This window comes from Sciurus vulgaris (assembly GCF_902686455.1).
Source record: "Sciurus vulgaris genome assembly, chromosome: 9".
NCBI lineage: Eukaryota > Metazoa > Chordata > Mammalia > Rodentia > Sciuridae > Sciurus > Sciurus vulgaris.
This window is the reverse complement of record NC_136469.1, coordinates 19,829,623-19,851,517: the sequence shown is the minus strand read 5'-3', so window position 1 is coordinate 19,851,517 and position 21,895 is coordinate 19,829,623. Positions and strand designations below refer to the sequence as shown.

General features: G+C 37.5%; 1 protein-coding gene across 1 annotated transcript in view; it reads left to right on the top strand.

Annotated features, from left to right (window-relative positions):
* Positions 1 to 21,895, top strand: part of MGAT4D (MGAT4 family member D) — a gene marked incomplete at both ends in the record, with an annotated part of 43,658 nt that overhangs the window by 7,495 nt on the left and 14,268 nt on the right. The window contains 7 exons of the mRNA XM_079153133.1: positions 7,719 to 7,877; positions 10,559 to 10,693; positions 13,496 to 13,629; positions 17,125 to 17,171; positions 19,001 to 19,111; positions 19,703 to 19,778; positions 21,666 to 21,780. Coding sequence (XP_079009259.1) covers positions 7,719 to 7,877; positions 10,559 to 10,693; positions 13,496 to 13,629; positions 17,125 to 17,171; positions 19,001 to 19,111; positions 19,703 to 19,778; positions 21,666 to 21,780 — 777 coding nt within the window. The remainder of the gene's footprint in view (positions 1 to 7,718; positions 7,878 to 10,558; positions 10,694 to 13,495; positions 13,630 to 17,124; positions 17,172 to 19,000; positions 19,112 to 19,702; positions 19,779 to 21,665; positions 21,781 to 21,895) is intronic.

The following is a 21,895-nucleotide window of genomic DNA, read 5'->3' as shown; positions in this document are numbered from 1 at the left end:
GGTACCCGCCTGTAATTCCAGCGACTCCGGAGGCAGGAGGACCTCAAGTTCAAAGCCAATCTCAGCAACAGTGAGGCACCAATCAACTCAGTGAGACCCTGTCTCTAAATAAAATATAAAATAGGGCCTGGGATGCAGCTCAGTGGTCCAGTGCCCCTAAGTTCAATCCCCAGTACCCCCACCAAAAAAAAAAAAAAAAATTGAAAGTGGCCTGCAATGTTTTATGACCAATACTTTTGGTCTTCCTTTTATCCCACGAGTGAATGGCTTACTTTCCTCTAGCTGCACACCCCAATTCAGGATAGGTGCTTCTGTAGTCTGGAACGCCCTTCCTTGCCTTTGCCTTACAAGGCAAAATTCTATGTAGTCTTCAAGTTTTTAAATATCCCTTTTCTCTGAAACCTTTCTCACCTCCCTTCCCTGCTCCTCAGTTCTAAGAGTTCATCGTTCCTGCTTCCCCTTTCCGATGGCATTTAGGGGATAATTCCATTTTAATCATTATTAAATTAAATCTCCCCTCTTCTTTGCAACCTGATTGTCAGGTGATTTAGAATAGAAACCTGGCTTTACCCATGTTTATTTTCAAGTAACATAGCACAATGAGTGCAAGAAAGAATGCCGGTCTTGCCATGCTTCTCCTTGCTGGAGGTATTCAGTGAATGAGCCAAGTTGGGTGGAGTCAGGTCATGGATCTTGTTCACCAAGGCAAGTAGTTTGGACTTTATTCAGTGAGCATTCAGGGAACCACAAACACTCCTTAGCAGTGTTTCCAGAAGACTAATTGTGAATTGGAGGTGAGAGACCAATTAAGAAGCAATTATTATAGTGCCACTAAAGGCAGTACGCCTGAACTATGTTAATACCAATGATGATAAAGATAAAACAATTAAAGAGGTTTACATTACTGTTCCTCAAATTTTAATGTGCATACCAGTCAACTGGGAATCTTATTAGAATACATGTTCTCATTCAGTAGGTCTGGGGTGAGAGAGCTGAGATACTGCATTGCTAACAAGCTCACCATTTATGCTAGAGATTTGTGCTGTACAATATGGCAGCCCAGCCAGGTGGATGGTGAGTACCCAGAAAGCAGTCAGTGTGAATGAGGAACTGAATTTTTACTTTAATTTCAGGTCATTTAAATTTACATTTAATAGCTGAAGTAGTGCAAACTATCTCTCCATCAGCCAAACTTCAGTGTTCTGGTGTGACATTTTGCCAATGTTATTGATATTCAGCATCAAAATTGAGATGTGCTATAAGTGTGATACATAGAAGTTAGACTACTTAGAACAAAAAAGAAATGTAAGACATCCCATTGATTACTTTTGTGTTGTAATGACATTTTTGGATATAATGGATTAAATAAAATGTTATTTAAATTTACTTTCCCTAATTTCCTTTTACTTTTTAAAATGTGGCTACCAGAAAACTTAAACTTACAGATATGGCTTACATTTTATTTACATTTTGGTCCTTGCTGACAGAGACAAAGATCAATGGAACTTAGGATCACACCTGGAACTTTTTTTTTTTTTTTTTTTCCCCACGAGCAGAAGTCATATTGGCTCATGACCCACAGGAACCAGTATTTGTTTTCACAATTTCACTACAAAGATGCTCAGTTGGCGCAAAGCATCTAATTATTGTTTATTGCAAACCATGCAAAGTAGATTTATAACATGTTGTCCTCACTAAATACCCAAGTGTATACGCAAGTAGCATGAATATTTTTTAAAAAGATTATCAATAGCTTGATTTATCACAGAAGAACAAAAGGAAGCAAATCTAAGATTAGAGATTGTGTCTTTTAACACTCTCTATGACTGTTTCTGTAAATACTGTTTCCTCTAGAGAAAACTCCTTCTTTTCGTATTTACCAAATTGATCCTTCAGGGACTGTTCTACATTCTGGAAACCCAGATATATTGCATCACCCATGATATATTAACTCTGCACATATGATACATTTTGCAAAAAGAATATTACCCAGGAAACCCTAATTACAAAGGGTTATACTGGTTACACTATATCCACCAGCATGTTTGTAAGCATCCTCAAATAATATCTACTATATACATAGTCAAGGCTTATTTAGCTAGGTGCAACTCTTTTGATTAGAGCAGGATTCAGCTTAAAAATCACTAAAATCAATTCCTAAACTGACACATCCATTCATTCCTATTTTTCTTTTCTTTCTTTCTTTTTTTTTTTTTTTTTTTTTTTTTTTTTGGTACTGGGAATTGAACTTAGAGATATTTTATCACTGAACAAAATCCCTAGTCGCTTTTATTTTTTATTTTGAGACAGGGTCTCCTTGAACTTTCAGTCCTACATTCATTTCATTTATTCATCATATATTTGTACTAAGAGCTATAAGCCATTCACTGTTTCAGGCATTGGGAATTTAGTAGTTAAAAAAAAAAAGAGAGAGAGAAGAAAACCAATCTTACCGTTATCAAGCTTACATTCTAGAGAGTTCTGGAGGTAGACATGAAACAGTAAATATGTAATAAGTCAGTTAATGACTAGACATTGTATTAGTTAATTTTTTGCCACTGTGACAAAATACTTGAGAATAACAAAGGAGGAATGGTTTATTTTTGTTTTCAGAGGTTTCATGGCTTGCTGATTTCTTTAGTTCCTAAGGCAGGCATCATGGCAGAAGAGTGTGGTGGAAGAAAGATGCTCGCCTCATGGTCATTTGCCAGGGTCAATGACAAAATATACCTTCAAAGACATACTCCCAGTGACTCACTTTTTCCAACTGGGTCCCACCTCTTAAAGCCTCCATTACCTCCCCACAGTGCCACCAGCTGGGAATCAAGCCTTCAACACATAAGACTTTGGGAAACATTCCACATCTAAACTGTAATAGTGATTTGGGTTTTTTGAAGGATAAGGGGAGAGAAAGGCTGCATGTATGCTCTTGTTCCTACAAGGCAAAGACTGAAAAACTCGCCAGTGGTGAACCCAAATATATAGCTTTATATTTTGCCTTAATAAAAAAAATCCATCTGAAATTTATTGTAATTCAAGTGTGCACTGACCTTTATTCCATCCAAATCATTAACTAATTTCTGTGCTTTCTCTACCAGTTGAAGTAGCATTTTAAAAAAAATATTCTTAGGTCTCTCATAGTTTTTCTTTATATGTTTTGATATATTGACTGTCTAACAAAGACTTGTTCTTTTGTATGACATGAAACATGGTGATTATAGTTAAAAACAATGTTTTGTATGCTTGAAAATTGATGAGTAGATTTTTAAGTATTCTCATCACCCCCACAAAATGGATGTGAGGTCATGCGCATATTAACTAGCCCCATTTAGCCATCTCACGATGCATGCCTATTTCAGAACAACATGTTGTTTACCAGGAATATAGTCAATTTTGTTCAATTAAAAAAATTTAAAAATTATTTCATTTTCATCATAGATTATACTCTTTTGACATAACATGAACCATATAATCTACCTTAATGGACTATTTCCCTTTATCACTGTATCTGACATGTATATGGTAAAGTGAGAAACAAAAGCAGGTTAAATGCCAGGTTGATATAAAACAAAACTTTAAAACATTTATAGTGATTATCTTGGAGAAGTGAGATTACAATTCTTTTTTTCCATTTGTATGCCTTAACATTGTTTTAACCTCTCTATTGCTTCTCTAATGATATGTCTGAATATTTGAAGAAAGCAACCAAGGTTAGAAGCTTTATTTTGCCCCTTCCTTTCCTCTGGACCGTATCCTAGGTCCTTTTAATAGGTTCTAAGGCAAGTCCAGATCTGTTAAAATTAACAAGCACGCAGGACAATGGTGTTTTGAATGGAATAGCGGGTAGGAGTGGCGATTCTCCTCTCCAGCCTCATTGGAGTCTTTGGGTTCCTTTCATCTCGGTGCTGTCCAACTCCAGGGCACTCTGTTCATCTGTAGGATCCAGTAGAGGTCCCCCATACTGGCATCCAACCCCAGGGGCACATAAAGAAGAGAAAGACATGCCCCTCCTCTTTAGATGCTGGATCTGAAGGGGGCACATCAGTTCCACTCACAGTGCATTGGATGCCACCTAGACACACGGCAACCAAGGCAAGAGACTCTGAGATGTACAGCCTTCAGCTGCGTGGTCGCGTACCCAGCCGAGAATCCCACTGCTGTGGAATGGAAGGACAGCCTTGCAGGTGACTGTGCATGTCTCCTGGATGCTTAAGTAGGCAGGAGTATTCCCAAATCCTGTCTTAACTGCAGAAAATGCCTGGGAAGGAATGAAGGCAACAGAAGGGTGAAAAGAGATGAGAGCCACTACGAATGAATTAACCTTACTGCCACCTCTTTTCCCCTCTGGTGATCTTTTCTGAGATCCTCAAGACCTTCCATTGAATCTCTATGCCCTGGGCTTTCCTGGGAGCCTCTGCTTTGTCTTGCCCCAACTCCCAGCCTCATTTCCAGTGGAGTCCAGAACCAGTGAACAGCTCCCAGGGAGAAGAATCACCAATAATCCCCAGTTCTGTAACTACTCATTTCTATAACTACTGATGATCAGGTTAATAACGATACAAATAAAACTTTTGAGCTCTTCCTATTTCAATCTAATACTTTAGGATTTTTATTTCTACCTTCTTTTCTTCTATTTTCTGGTGTTTGCTACTTTCATCTAGAATCATAAAACGTTTTAAACATATATTTATATTTTCATCATGCATAGTCTTATTTTAAAAATTCTGTTGCTTTCTGTTTCATCTTGTCATCATTTTATAAAAATCGTTTATATTTAAATCACTATATCTGGTGAATTTGAATGTACCTCTAATACTTTTAGACCATGATTTCCTCATTTAATTTTGTATCTCCAATTACTTGGAAAACATTTTTTAGTACATTTTGTTAAAGAATGGTACATGTAAATTACCTTTACATTTATGAGAGGGTTTTTTGTTTTTTTTTTGTTTTTTTTTTTTTTTGGTATATAAATAATAATATATCTGTGTATAAAATTACTGGATCACAGTAATTTTTCCTTCCAGCTGCTTGTCTATCTAGCCTGTGGGTTTTCCATGCTACCCTCAGCCTTGCAAAGTCACAATAAACCATTCCAGATGGTGATAGAGTCAGCTTATTAAAGAAAGCTGGAAACCTACTTGTTTCCATTCGATTTCTCAGGAACACCCTCCCTGCTTCATCTCTACTTCCCTCCAGCATCTACTCTAACACACACACACACACACACACACACACACACACACACACACACACACTCTGTTGAACCTTTGCATGCAGCCCTGACTTCTTTGGGCTACCTATTATCTCCTGGGTCATGGCAAACACCACAAGTTGTCCATTCAGTTCACAACCCCAGTCTCCAGTTTCCCTTCAGAACTGTGATTGTTTGGGAGCAGGATGGAACTAGATAAAATTCACCTAACTTCCCAGACTCTATTTAATTCCATTGGGAGTTCCATGTGGATCAGATCTCTCCCTTCCAGCCTGTCATCATGGGGCAAGAGGACGTCCCAGAGACCTTAGGGCTCAGCAGAGGACCCTAACCCCAGTCTGCCTCAGGGGGGAGAATAAACTGTGAGTTCTCTGTGTCCCTGAAGACACACTTCCCTCTTTCTTTCCCACACTCGGCCTCATCGCTGTGTCTTCCTCAGGTCTTCCATGATGATCTTTCTCCCAGTCTCTGCTTTTCCGCACTCTAATCCCCCCATGCTGTGTGGGTAGCCCCTCCACCTTCGATTTCTCTCTCTCAACTCTTCCTATTGCTCAAGGCCTTTGTGCTTTCTACGATTCATGGTCAGGCGCGCTAACTGTCTGTCTCTAACCCTCTTCTCTGAAGTTCCCTGCACCATCTTGCTCACACTGACACTTGGACCGTCCCTGGGGAGCCAACTTCCCTAGTGGCCTGTGTCAAGTGGTAGCTGTTTCTCTGCCACGCCACTTGTACTGAAAGCTGGGAAAATGCCCTCTGTCCTTCGCATTGCTGTTTCCAAATCTTCCTCCCACCATTTGTCCCCAGATGCCTCGGTATTTACTCGGATGATATCAAATGGCACCTTCTCTCCCTGTGATTCAGAATCATGGGTCTCTCTCCCTCATTCCTTAAGGGCTTTAACTGTGCTGCTAGCAATAATGATTTGCTTCCATAATGTCCACTTCAAACATCCCAATCTCTGACCACCACCTCCAAATTTCCAGGTTGCGCTCTTTAGTACCCTGATGTCAACCACCCTTTGACACACCAGGGAGCAGTCTACTCATTAGCCTAACTTTTCACATCCCTCAGCCCCACTCTGTTCCATGATGGAAAATAGCGGTGTTGTACTTGCCCAGCCTAAACACAGACAATTGTCATAGTTCCCTGGCACATACCCTCAAGAGAGTACCTTGCTTCTCTCTTACACGTGTTTAGCTAAATCATACTCCTGCTGAATCTATTTCCTCTTTGACGCTGAATGTCTACCCCAATGACTGATTATAATTGGAGTAAAACAAACATTATAATGACTGTCTTTCAAATTCGTGACACTAACTTCAAGTTAATGCTTCTTCAATATTGTATGATGAACCCCTGTCCTGTCCAACCTCCTCCTTTTCTAGAGGATTATTTTGTCTTCTTTTTTACTTTGAGTTTCCAGTATCTCCTCCCTACTTTCACTAAGCCTGTCACTATGTTTCCTGTTTCGCTGAGAATAAAGGTGATAAGGAGAGAGCTTCCCAAGGGAAAGCTCACCTTCCAGGTGAAGTGCCACTTCACCTGTGCTCTGTCCTGTTGTGACAGCTTCAACTGTCCCTGCCCCTGGCAAAAGTCAGCCCCTCCACTTGGATACTAGGTTCCATCCCCTCTTGTCTGCTTTCCCATGTCTTGTAAATTGTTCCCCCTTTCTAGGATCACATCCATCAGCGTACAACACCACTATTTTCCATCATCTTAAAAAAAAATGAATAACTCTCTTGACCCCAACCCTCTCTAGTTTCTACCCCACTTTTCTACTCCTTCATATAGCAAAGCTCCTAGAAAGAGCCTTGCCCAAACTTCCTGTTCTAAGTCTTCTACGCCTGTCATCTACTGAACCCACTCCAAATTGGCTTTCAGCCACATCACATCACAGCAGTCACCAAGCCACCATTGTCCATTCAGTGCATCCAACAGTTGGTCTCCCTCATGCACTTGACTTTCCTCCTTGGTTTCCAGGACTCTATATACTCCCAGAGCACCTCCTCCCTCACCAGCAAACCCATCTCAGCCTTCTGAACTGGCTTCTATGCCTGCCAATGTTGACTGTCCCCAGGCCAGGTCTGAGTGCGTGGTCCTGGTCATTTCTTCAGATAAATTCTTAAATGTAATTTTCTACTTTAGATGTGGAGTTTTCACATCTAAATGCAAATCTAATACATGCACAATATGGAAAATTTGGAAGTCATTGGAAAAGTACAAAGAAATAAGGCCAAAATAATCTTTGAGAATTCCATTTGCACCTATTGTTAACATTTTGTTCTTCCTTTTCTGTCTTCTCTATATGTTCATATCTATTCCATATGTTACACTGTATAAATTTGTATATGTATACTTATAATATACACATACCATTCTCTGTATGTATATATAGAGAGAGCGATAGATGCTTATATTTTACTTGATATGTTTTGTTAATACAATAAATCGTATGATAAAATTGCTACATGTGTAAATATATGCATATATGTTTTCTTTGCAGACAATCAATTAATTAGTTGTAGAAGCCATGTTTTGGAGTTCAGGGAAAACATGCTGCATTTAAAAAACAAAACTGAACACAACCGTCAAGAGCTGCTGAGAGCCTTGAATCAGATGAAGTATGAAATTACGCTGAAAGAGAATGTTTCCAGAAGCTTAGGTTTGTGTTGCTTTTGTGTTTGTGTATGGCGGTTGGTTTTGGTTTTGGAGATTTAGATCTGAAGCCTTCTGATTTTAGGGCATTTTGCCTTGGTTAAACACAACCAGCTGGTACCCATTCTTTTACAATGAGACATGCAGAAATCAGGTAAGCGACATAACTGATTTGCTCCCTCATCTCTACCTTGACAGCGTTCTTCCTGTTTTCTGTCTCTGTGAACTGCACCACCCTTGATCCACCCCACAGATGCATCCAGAGACCTGGGCATCACCTGTGAGTCCGCTGGCTCCCTCTTGCATGACTCCAAACAGGCAGCACACAATTCTCTTGATTCATCATCCTGGGCATCTCACAAGTGTGCCTGGGTTTTCTATCGACCTCTCCACTACACCGGTCAGACTGCTTCATGCCTCATCTGAATCACCCTTACTCCTGATTTTTCTCTCTTCTTGTTCTTACCTATTTATATTCACTCTAAACAAAGTGCAGGCAACACCTTCAGTGGCTCCCCATTTCCCCAGGATAAAAACCCCTCCCTTGTGCTTCCCCTGGACAGTCAAACCTTCCTCCCACTCTTAGCCTTGGCATCTACTGATCAGTTTTCTGTTCCTATAGTACTGCCTTTTCCAAGATGCCATAAAAACAAACTCACACAGTGTGTAATCCTTTGAAACTTGTTTCTTTCAATTAACATATATACATTCAATTGTTTTGAGACCAATCATTTGTTCTTTTTTGACTGCTGGGTAGCATTCCATTGTATGCATTTCCAATGGAGACGGTTTGTTTATCCTTTCACCAATTGAGGGAAATTTGGGTTATATTCAGTTTTCAGCTATTACAAATAAATGTCGCTATAACATGTTTTTTGTATGAAGATAAGTTTTTATTTTCTTAGGATTACTACCTAAAAGTCGGGCTGATGGATCATCTGGCACACGCATGCTTTACTTTGTAAGAAACGGCCAGACTTGGCAGGAGCAGTGGCGCATGCCTGTAATCCCAGCAACTCAGGAGGCTGAGGCAGGAGAATCACAAGTTCAAAGACAGCCTCAGCAACTTAGTGAGGCCCTAAGCATCTTAGTGAGAACTTGTCTCAAAACAAAAACAAAACAAAACAAAACAAAACAAATTAAAAGGGCTGGGGATGTGACTCTGTGGTTAAATGTCCCTGGGTTCAGTCCCTGGAATCAAAAAAGAAACTGCCAGATTTTTCCATAGTTCATTGCCATTTTGCATTCTCTACAGCAGTGTATGAGAGCCCAGTCACTCCCATTTATTACAGCCCTGCTAGGATTAGAATATCTCAGTTTTAAGTTCTATTTCCTTAGTGGCTAATGATGGTGAAGATTTTTCTTGTTCTTTTATTTTGTCATTCATCTATCTTCTTTGAAGAAATATCTATTTTCAAATTCTTTGCCCATTTTTTTGTTTGATTAGTTTGCTTTCTCATTGAACTTGGAGAGTTCCATATATTACCCTGGATATATATCAGATGAATATGTGAATTGGAAATATTTTCTTCCACTCTGTGGCATGTCTTATCATTTTCTTTATTATGGTCTTCAGAGGGCAAATATTTTAAAGTTTTGATGAAGACTAATTTATCAATTTTTCTATTGTATATTTATTTATTTATCTATTTGTTTTTTGTTTTATGTTGTATCTAAGACCTCTTTATGTAGCCCGATGTCATGAACATTTTGTTCTTAATATTTTCATACTTTTATGTTTTACATTCGTTTTTTTTAGTTTCTTAAAGATAATTTTTAGAAGTAATATGAAGTACAGGTGAAAGTTCAATTTTTTCCCCACACGGAGGCCCAAGTGTTCTACCACCTTCTTGTTAACTGTATTTTTTGCATTGATTGTTTTTGAACTTTTAATTTGAATTACCAGAAGTCAGCATATTATCTGGCAGAAAATAACAACTCCATAAATGTTTAGTGACTTCAATTCAAAAATCAGTCAACCAGGACTGGGGACAGAGCTCAGTTGTAGAACACTTGTCTGGTAGGCAATCCTTAGCACTACAAGAAGGAGGAGGAAGAGGAGGGGGAGGAGAAGGGGAAAAGGGGGGAGGAGGAGGAGAGGGGGGAGGAGGGGGAGGAGGAGAAACCTCACCCACATATATATGAATCTGTACTCTGTTCCACTAGTCTACATGTCTATTTTTATATAATACTGTACTGTTTTGATTTCTGCACTATGTGTATCAGTTAAAATTGGATTGTGTGAAGCCTCCAAATATTGTTTTAATTTTTTTTTCAGAATTACAGAAGAAAATTCTAATGAATAGTACAAATAGGGTCATTAAATCTATAAAAAAAGTTATAAAGATACAAACCTTGACAAAATGATATTAATCAAAGGAACAGAGGAAATAATTTGTAGCAGGTTTCAGTTTTATTTCCTTCATTCGGAAATGACAGCTGTATGGGCCTCTGGTATAGCTCATTGTGCTAGGTTTAAATTAAACATTGCTTTAAAAATAAATATCAGTCAATAGTATTAGAGCTATACTTTATAGTATTATGATTTTGATAATTTTCACTTGAGTGTATTTCTCTGAACACTAAATTAATCTGGGGTTAATTTGTTAATCCCAATTTTTAAAAATGTGTCATAGGGGGAAAATACCCATGGCTATAAATTCAGAAGTGCTATTTTTCTTCTCTCAGATGAGAAAATGGTTACCCCAAGGGAGAATGAAACTGAATCTAATAGATTTGAAGCCTTGAAGTTCTTTCTTCCTCATCTAAGGAAAGTTTCCAGGATCTATCCTGATGTAATCATCAGCAAAGGGAAAACAAATGGTAAGAAAATTTGAAATTGAAAAATTAAATGCAAATACTTGATGTTTAGGAATATACTTTTAAGTTTGAAAGTGTAATCCATTAATATAATACTCAAATTGTTCTGTAGACCACCAGCCTGTTTGAGTAATGTGAATTACCAGCATATTGTCTGACAGAAAATAATTCCATAAGCGTTAGTGATTTGAATTGAAATTCAATCTTAATATAGAAGCTTTAAAAGTAAATCAATATTAATCAAATATATCTGAAACCTTTGCTAAGTACTTGACAAATCCGTTCTCCTCATTTTGATAAAGCCTTTCTTAGCTGGTTATTTTCCTATTTCCTCATCTTTCTTGGTGTCAGGCAAAGCTTTATAGAAGGGGTGATGTTTGAGCTCAACCTTGAAGAATGAGTTGAAATTCACCAGTATACATAGTGAGAAAAAGTCCTGGAGTTCGAAGCAGGAATATTAGGCCAAGTCTCTGACTGCCTGTCATTCCCACAAACCTCTTTCATTTCAGAGAGTGAGTAACTTTACATACAGTGAGTGATTTTACGTATAGCTTCATTGGAACATAATCATTACCACTCATTTACTTATTACCTATGTCTGTTTCTGTGCTAGAGTACCATGATAGTATTTGTGACAGAGACAGTGTATTAGTTTTCCTTTATTGTAACAAAACACCTGAGATAATCAACTTTAAAAAGAGGAAGGTTTTGTTTTGGCTCACACTTTTGGAGGTTGCAGTCCATTTTCTGGTGTCTATTCCTTTGGGGTCTGTGGTGAGGAAGCACATCATGGCAGAGAACACATGGTGGAACAAACTTCATACGCAAGGCAGCCAGAAGCAAAGAAGGTTCCAGTATCCCCTTCCAGAGCACACCCCCATGACTGAAGAGCCTCCCACTAGGTTGTACCTCTTAAAGGTTCGATAACCTCCAAAGACCACCACGGGCAGAGAACCAAGCCTTTAACACTGAGCTTTGGGTGGATAGTTATCTAAAACACAGCACCTGGCTTGTCTCAAGAGTCAAACATGTTCACTGTCTTACCCTTCACAGGAAAGATTTGCTGACCCTCTGCTCTGTACAGCTCCTTGGGAACAGCAGAGGTCTGTGTCACATGCCTCTGACGTGTTATCCAAGCCTTCTGTGTTGGAATTAGGCTGCCACGTGGTGTTGATCAACATCAGCTGAATTCCTCCTGTGTTCCCCATACTGACTTCTGGGCTTTCTCTCATTATACCATTTAATCTGTACTGTCCAATGCAGTAATGGAGATTATTATTATCATCTTCATTTTCACTCCTGAGAAAGCTGAAGTTTAGAGAGATTAAAGAACTTTTTAAGTTCCTACTTGTCAAACTCTTTAACTGCATCTGATTCTCTCTTAGGAGTCTAGCATTTAAAAATGTGCACAGAGACTCTGGAGGTGTAACTTAATGGCAGAGGGCTTTCCCTCATGGGTGAGGCCCTGGATTTGATCCCCAGCACCAACAAAACAAAACAAATCAGAATAAGACCAAAACAAAAAGAGTTTCTGTCTGAAAGCATGGGAAACCAGGCCACAAGTTACATTTCTGGTGGATTCTCTCATCTTAAAACGTCTTGCCAGTCTCACAGCATCCATGAAAACCAACTCCGACTGATTCATATTTCTAAATCTGAAAGCTGAAATCTGAAATTCATATTTCTAAGTCTTCTAGAAGCTGACTCAGGAGAATGTCCTTATGACCTGAAGATAAGCAAAGTTTTCTCAATAAGACTCAAAAAGCATGAACTATAAAGAAAATGATTGCTACGCTGTACTGCATGAAAACAAAGAATTTCTCTCCACCCAGAGGCAAAACTTTGAAAAGGAAACACAGAGTGGAAGATGACATTTATAACACACAAAACTGACAAAATTGTCATATTCAGAATCTGCAAAGAGCATCAATAAATCATTTTTGTAAATGCAGAACCCTCAGTAGAGATATGGGTAAGGGCTTAAGGAGGGATTTCCCGGAAGGGGCTATCTAAGGGCCAACAAACGTACGAAACATGTCCAGACTCAAGACTAATCAGCAAAATAACGATTCCTCCTGTAGTTACCAAAGTTAGTTTTTCTTAACTAAACATTTTTCAGTTTGTTATCTGACAGAGTCCTGAGATGATTGTTTTCACTAATTTTTCTTTCCAGTTTTTTTTTCTGCTTTCTATAAAGAGGATCTTCTGAATGCCTCACTCAGCCATCCCAGAGGGCCTTACCTCCATCTTACAGGTGGAAAAAGGGAGGCTAGCGGGGCTGTGTGCGCTGCCTTCCCTCCTGCAGAGGGCACTGGGGCAGCCAGGGCAATGGGGCCTGTCCCCCTGCTGCCCTCATTACAGGCAATGGAAGGCATGAGGGCATGCACTCATGCCATCCAGCCTTTCAGAAATCACTTCGGACATTTTTATTTTCACAGGTGAAACTATTTCATGGCATTTTTTCATGTTTGGGGTTCCAGAGTATCTCTAGTAAATAGAGTAGATAAATCAGCCATTGTGAGTTAGGTGAAAGCTATTAACAAATGGAAAGAAAGAATTTGGTTTTATTCTTACTGCACCAGAATCCTCCCACATAAGAACATCATGGAGTCTCTTGGGTGTGAATCAGAATTCCCTCCAACAAAAAATGAAAAAAATGTGATAAAATCAATAAGTTGGAGTTAGTTTTGTAGTATGTTTTCCAACACTCTCACCATAAGACTGTCCAGGCATAGAAATGAGCACAGAATTAATGCTAAATTATGTTTGCTCTGTGATTTAAGCCTCCTATTCCTTTGTCTCTAGTTACCTTCGCGCTAGGTATTTCCACAGTTAACAGAGGAACTCAAAGTTACCTGAAGCAAACACTGAACTCCATCATCACCAGGATGACACCTGCAGAAGAGAAGGACTCTGTGGTGATCGTCTCTGTTGCAGATGTGAGTGTGAAAAACTGAGAGGTTCTCTTGACTCTCACCCTGGAGTCTCCAGGTTGCCTTTCTCAGTTGTAATCATTACCATTTTGGAATTTTTTTCTTCAATTAAAAAAAAAAAAAAAGACAATTCATAGACACCTTTTGGGGGTGGCATCCAATATATTTAATCCTTGCTTGGCACCACTGAGAAGAATTAAATATGTAATTCTAAAAAGAAAACATAATAGTGTAATGTGAGAGATACAAGGTTGTTAAATTTTAATTGCATTTGATATAGGATCCAGGTATACTGTAAGATACAGAAATGATATTTACAAATGGAACATTAAAATTGATGCAATAGTAACAAAACCTACCCAACCCAATGAAAGGTTGGTATATGAATCCAGAGACGATTTATATTAGGTAAAAACAACTACCATTAATTGAAAAACTCCAGTGCTGAGGAATGGTGGTCAGTATTTCTAGACATTACCTAAAACCTGCATTATGTCAGTGTAAAGTAGATATCACTATCCTGATTTTCCTGATGGAAGAACTGATCTTAAAGAAAGTAAGTAATTTGCTCAGTGATTAATAGAGCAGATTCAAATTTTGGTCTTCCCAATGGCTACAAAGACTTCTAATTTGCACATACTACCAGGATGGTAATCATTGTACCATTTTGAAAATTTGAGTAAAACTATAAAGTACTGTATAAATATTAATGCCAAAAGACCTTTGGGAGAGAAATTTGACAACACGATTCATAATTAAAATGTGTATATCCTTTGTCTCAGAAATCCGAATTCTGGGAGTTTATCCTTAGGAACAATCAAGCAAGTATTTAACACAATAAAAATATCACAGTATAGCATGATAGATGAGGATGCAAAATCTGGGTCAGCATTGTTAACCCCTTCTTTGCTACCTGGTTTGTGAGCTTGGACAACTTACTTAATTTCTCTGTGCCTCACTTATCTGTAAAATTCAGGAGATAATATTATCTATTTGGTGAGGGTGTTTGGGTACAAGATCAGCTAATATATTTACTGTGTTTGTTCTTAGAGTGCTGCATGTACAGAGTAAGTGTTCAATAAATAATAATTTCAGGGATTTTCAGTGTGCCAATTGCTTTATAAAAGCATACTGCTAAATATGCCCCTAATACTTATCAATAACAGGCTAATTAAATACTTTGTTACATATTTTATAATGTGATACTCTGCAGTCATTGAAAGGAGACTGAAAATCTATACACACAGATATAGAATCATGTTCATATTATACTGTTGAGTGAAAAAAGTTGAAAACCATCACATTTAATTTAATGTTATCTATGAAAATAAGAAGGAAGGAGAAAAAGATATAGATAGATTGAATATATATAGAAGAAAAAGAAAGAACAAATCTTAGAATAACAGTCTCCAAGATATTAATAGTGGTTATATTTGAAAGCTGAGAGTTAGAGGAATTTTTGTTATTCTTTCTTTATTATTTCCTTTGTTGTTTGAATTTCCAATAATAAAAATGCATTTAAATGTGGAAAAATGAAAACCTCTAAACAAAACAAGCAATAGAAGAATTCTTAGGAAAACAAAAGTCAAGGATTAAACAGTCATTCTAGTTCACTCTAATTTAATTTCTTAATATTGGAAGCATATTGTGCCAGTCAACTTTCTGCTTTCTGTTACTGTGACACAATACCTAAGACAATGAACTTAAAGGAGGAAAAATGTAGTTTGGCTCAGTTTCAGAAGTTTCAGTCCATGGTGGCTTGGCCTTGTGACCTTCGGACCTGTGGCAGCACAGTACATCATGGTGGGAGCTTATGGGGAGAAAACTGCTCACCTCAGGGTATCCAGGAAGCAGAGAATGAGAGAGAGAGAGAGAGAGAGAGAGAGAGAGGGAGAGAGAGAGAGAGAGAGGGAGGGAGAGAGAGAGAGAGAGAGAGAGAGAGAGAGAGAGAGAGAGAGAGAGAGAGAGAGGGAGAGAGAGAGAGAGGGAGGGAGGGAGAGAGAGAGAGAGAGAGAGAGAGAGAGGAGAGAGAGAGAGAGAGAGAGAGAGAGGGGAAGGGGCTCCAACATCCCCTTTAAGAGCACCCCTCCAATGACCTAATTTCCTTCCACTAGACCCATCTTTTTGTTGTTGTTCTTTGTTTTGTTTTGTTGGTTTTTGTTTTTGTTTTGTTTTGTTTTGTTTTTGGACCAGGGATGCTTAACCACTGAGCAACATCTGCAGTCCCCACCCCCCCCCCCTTTTAAAAATATTTTGTTTTGAGACAGAGTTTTGCTAAATTGTTTAGTTCCTTTCTAAGCTGCTAAGTTTGATCTCCAATTTATGATCCTCCTACCTCAGCCTCCCAAGCTGCTGTTATTACAGATGTGTGTCACCACGCCCGGTTAGACCTCACTTTTTATGGACTTCACCACCTTCCAGTAGCACCACAGGCTGGGACCAAGCCTTTGGCATATGAGCCTTTGGGGAACATTTTTAGATGTAGGTGTAACATATATACAAGGCACATCTGCATAAAATGTGTAGACTAATCAGATATTGGGGAATGAATTTAGAAGTAGAATGTAGAAGATTTAAGAAGTATAATGTTGATGCTATGTTTAAATTATGATGTGTTTCAGTGCATGACAAATATTTATTGATTTGATTATGGTTATCTTGAGAAATTCAAGTATTATATCATGTCTGATATTTTCAAACAACCCAATAACATACATTCAGAGTTGCCTTTCAGAGTATTCCAGTCTGACAATGGAACTGTCATTCTGTCATCAGAATATTTTCAGAATTTTAAGTTGGATATATTCATGGACCCTGAGGTCACATCTTGTAATTGCCAGAAATCTTTTCTCTTTTTAATCATCTGAGAGGGTAAACCATCAAACACTTTTTACAAATGATCTGTCATCTATTCTGATATTTGAAGAACAGGTGAACAAAGTTTATTGACAGAAAGAAATTTGAGAATTGAGTAACACTGTCTAGAAAAATGTGGGGTAATTTTGAAGCAAGTTTATTGTCAGCTCATACTCATAAAATGAAGGTCTTTCCCCAAAGAGTAGTTCTTTGAAATAAGTTGTTCTAAGATGACCATAACACTTTTAGATACATGAACCCAGGAGTGCTTAATTACTGAGCCACATGCCCAGACTTTAAAAGCAATTTTTTTTTTTTTTTTGAGTCAGGGTCTTACTAAGTTGCTTACAGTCTTGCTAAAATGCTGAGGCTGGCTTTGAACTTGTGATCCTCCTGCCTCAGCCTCCACTGATTTGTAATATATACTATGGCAAAGGGAGAAGAATAAAATATTTCCTATATTCAAGTCAAAGTTTTTTAAAAACTTATTCATTTTTAATTTTCTTAAAGAAAGTGTAAAACATTAGAAATTATTAGGACATAATGACATTCCACACATAAATTAAATTTACTTGTAGCAAAAATGTTGTATTACTACAACTATGAGGTACACTTAGCTTCCATAAATTTTTTTCTTATTTTCAGAGTAATGAAGATTATTTAAAGTCTGTTGTTGACATGATTACGAAAAGGTAAGTACTGTCTGATAGATTTTAAAATTAGCCAGTATCGTTATTCTATACTACTTTCTTTCTACCTAATTGTTATTTATAAATGATCATGTTCTTTTTAGTGAGTGGAGTTGTGCAGAATCTGCTGTTATTCCTAAACTGGGATGAAGAATAGTTGATGATTTTTCCCAATTTTGTAGTTTATCTATTTACTAGAATTCAGATTTTCATGCAATAATTGTTATAATGTTATCCTTCATGAAATCTGTTGACCCTGGGAGAAACAAAATTGTGTTCAAAACACTGTTCTGTTTCTCACCGTATGAAATTACTTCACCTCTTCTGCTTAACAATCATTGGAACATACTGATGAATCAATTTAATATCGAGAAGGACTTTGAGGGCTGGGGTTGTGGCTCAGTGGTAGAGCACTTGCCTGGCATATGTAACGCACTGGGTTTGATCCTCAGCACCACATAAAAATAAATAAATAAAATAAAAGGTATGGTGTCCATCTACAACTAAAATATAAAAAATAAAATAAAATTTCCTGTAATGTACCACACTTAAAAAAAAAAAAGAAGAAGAAAAAGAAGAAGGACTTTGAACTGGGCACAGTGTGCATGCCTGTAATCCCAGGGGTTTGGGAGACTGAGGGAAGAGGATTGAAAGTTCAAAGCCAGTCTCAGCACTTAGTGAGGCCCTGAGCAATTTAGCAAGACCCTGTCTCAAATAAAAAGTACAGAAAAAAATAGGGGATGTGACCCAGTGGTTAAATGCCTGGTACAAAAAAAAAAAAAAAAAGGAAAAATTTTGAAACTTTGAAACCCCCTTGATTATAGGTACACACCTTTAATCTCAGAGACTCAGGAGGAGGAAGATTGCAAGTTCAAGGCCAGTCTGAGCAATTTAGGGAGACCCTGTCTCAAAACAAAATCTAAAAAGGGACTGGGGATGCAGCTCAGGGGTAGATCACCCCTGGGTTCAATTCCCAGTACCAATAAAAGAAAAAAAAAAAAAACAAAGGAAGGACTTTGATAGGAATTGTATTGTTATGAATTAATGTGACATCTGCAGATGTTGAGGACTTTTTCAAGAAGGTAGTCATTGAGCTGAGTTTGCACATATTGAGACCGTGCATATAAAACTTGGTCCTACTTTATTTAAATTTTTAGGGAGTAAAACATAAACATTTTCTTGAAACTTTAACATCTTAATAAAAACTAATGTCTAAATTTAAAACCATATTATCTGTCTCTAATGGAAGACCATTTAAAATGTTCTACCTGATCTCCTATCCTGTATTTCCATGGTTAAAGATCTATTTTGCAACTTCAGCCAGAAGTATTTTATCTACTTTAGTGATGTCCTTGTTAGTCTATCAATATTAACTTTTAATAGAAAAATGCTAAAATGTATTCAAGGCCCTTGCTGTAGTAGTTTGATTCCAGGAGATACATTGCTATTCAGTAGGACTCTTCCTAAATTCAAAGTCATGCATTTAGAGATGATAAGGTGTTATTGCTTTGTTGAAACTACTTTATTATCATAAGATATTAGTTCCCTTGTCAAGTGTGAGGGGACTTCTCTGATCATAAGCCTTAAACATTCAAAGTTCTTATAATTTTTATGAAGAAATTAATTTTATATCATATATCTTAATTTTTGACCTGTCATGAACTTATAAAATGAATACTTTGACTACAAAGTAGTAGTTACATGATATATCAACAAGTAAAATAATTCAAGACAAAATAGTACATAGCTATGCCTTCAAGAAGTTATATCTAAGTATATTATTTTGGTAAAGTCAATATTCAGTTATAAACCTCAATTTACTTCCATTTAAGGTTCAAAAGGCAAGTGAAGTCTGGATCCCTAGAAGTCATTTCAGTACCAGCCTTTTTATACCCCGATAGTTTACATGGCCAGCAACCGACTGAGGTCTCAGAATTTAAGAGGTACAACATAGATAGACATTGTTCATCTTTTCCTAACTTGAATATGAGATCCCAAAGGATGAGGATGGCATTGTGTATTATACTTCATATCAGTGTCTAGTTTAGTATTAAATTACAGTAAAGTTGTTTTTTAGCTTTTAATTTTTTTACAGACTGCATTTTGATTCATTGTACACAAATGGGGTACATCATTTCGTTTCTATGGTTGTGCACCATGTAGATTCACACCATTTGTGTAATCATACATGTACATAGGGTGATGATTTCTGTCTCATTCCACTACAGTAAAGTTTTTTAAATAATTTCTGAATAAGGTATAATATCAGAAAGAATATTAACTTTAATTACTTAGATTAAAATGTAAGAAAACAAATATAAAACACATGGGTTATGTTTAGCCTAGTTTAGGTACTGCCTATTGAATAAAGATGGAAGGTTTCTAGTGTCCATGTTAGTATAAACTGGTCCACTTTTATTTAATATAACTACTATGCAGGGAGTAAACTGGAATAATTTTTTTAGATTGCTGAAATGTGTTTATAAATGAAATAATAATGACAAACATTAACAGATTTTATTGGTTATCTTTAGTTGGCAAAGGAAACAAGTATTGGATTTTTGTATATTGATGCTGTATGCCCAGTCCAAGGCCATATATTATTTACAGGTGAGAACTTGGTCCATATGTAATTGACAATGAAGTCCTATATTCTGCTTCTTTTTTTGAGTTTCTTTCTTCTTGAGTTGTGTTCCCTGACTTTAGTTTGTACCCAGAAAATGGAAAATATCATTATATTCAAATGCCAAAGTGAAGCTTGAAATTGTTTATATATTAATCTTCTTGCAGAGTTCATTGTAATAGAAAAAAATTAAAGTTACCTGAAGGAAAGTAAAGAGGAAATATAAAATTTGGGGAAAAATAGAAATTGCCCTGCCTCTATTTCTCTGCCCACAATTTTACTATACACAGCAAATGGATTTTCAGCACCTGTTTTAGGCTAGATATTGTGTACCCTCCACCATGGCCCACCTTTGTGAGTCGCATAGTTCTGCGATGCCTTATTGTATTTGTAAAGATACAACGTAGATAGTGTGTACCTTCTCGATCCTTGCATACTACTAGGTGGTAACTCTGTGATTCCCAATAGTAAGTATGTGTCTCACTACATACATAACATGCACTTGTCAGAAGACTTTTCAGAATATCTTTGGAGAATAGAGAGAAAGCTAGAGAAGAGCCAAAAGTAAAATATTTTCTTTTATTGAAAGAAAAAATCATCCCTTTTGATTCCCAGTTGGTGGCAATGTATTAGAAACATAAGATCTGTCAGTATTCTCCTTCAATTCTGAAAAACAACTCCGCTTGATGCCCTGGTTAATGTGCCTGAGGAGTTCCACATTTTTCTGAACCATTTCGAAGGCACTCTTGGTTTATGAATTATACACTGTAAATATTAAGTGAAAAAGTAAGCTCTCATTTCCATCTTCCCTCTCTCTTCCAGAGGGCTATTTTTTGAGGGAGGTGGGGTACCAAAGATGGAACTCAGAGGCACTTAACCACTGAGCCACATTCCCAGCCCTATTTTGTATTTTATTTAGAGACAGGGTTTCACCCAGCTGCTTGGCACCTCCCTGTTGCTGAGGCCGGCTTGAACCTGAGCTCCTCCTGCCTCAGCCTCCCGAGTCTCTGGGATTACCAGCAAGAGGGCTATTTTAGGGATTCCAGCACCATCTTTGTATGGGGACAGGAGTGTCTGGTTCCTTTTTGTAACCTCTGCCAGAGACCACTTTGTCAGCTGTAATAGCTGGAGATAGAACATGGCACCTGTCATCCCAAGCATAATTAAGTTAGTCTTTGCTAAGCTCTGGATGTGTGTACCTCTGCCCCAAGTTACTGTATGGAAACCCTAACCCCCAAAGGGATGATATGAGGAGGTGGTGCCTTTAAGACGTGATTAGTCCATGAGGGCGGAGCCCTGGGGATTGGGATTAGTGCCCTCAAGAAAGAGGACTCAGAGCTGGCTAGCTTCTTCCACCAGGAGAGGACACATACAAGATGCCAAGCTTGAAGACCCAGCCCTCAGCAGACACCAGACACCCTGCGCCTTGATGTTGGCTTCTCAGCCTTCAGAATTACAAAAGTAAAGTCAGACAGTCTATAGGAAATTTTCTTTTAACAACAGCCCCTGCAAAACTAAGAGTCTTAGCCTAGAAGCTGAAGTATTTGTGGGGATGAAAATGGATTCAGACAGATTTCTTCAAGAAGGTCTTAAATTGAATGTTACAGGTTAGAATTTAGGAAAGAAAAGAAAAAAAAAAAAAAAAAAAGATAGCCCTTGATCTGGTTAGTCTCAGAATCAGAGAATAAAAATTAACTAGTTGTAACTATCCTCAGTGAACTGAACTAAAAATAAAATTATTAACCTCATGAAACCCACTTTTTCAGTGTATTCTCTTATTAGTATTTTCTATCTTCAGGTTAATATAAGTTATACAGTGGAAGCATTGAAGGTAATGGAAGGTAATGCCCTTTTGGTTTTATATTTTTTTCCAGCTAGAAGATGATATTATAGCTAAAAGGATGTACTTCACAAAAATGACAGATTTTTTACATAATATCACTTCGAATAATTGGTTTTATATTCAGTTTTCAGTACTTGGATTCATAGGTAAGCAATTGGTCTCATTTGTTGGATCAAGATTTTCTAGCATACGATAGTCTTAAAGCCTTTTAAGAACTTATCCAAGAGTTTGTTACCAATGGGAACAGCATGATTCTTATGA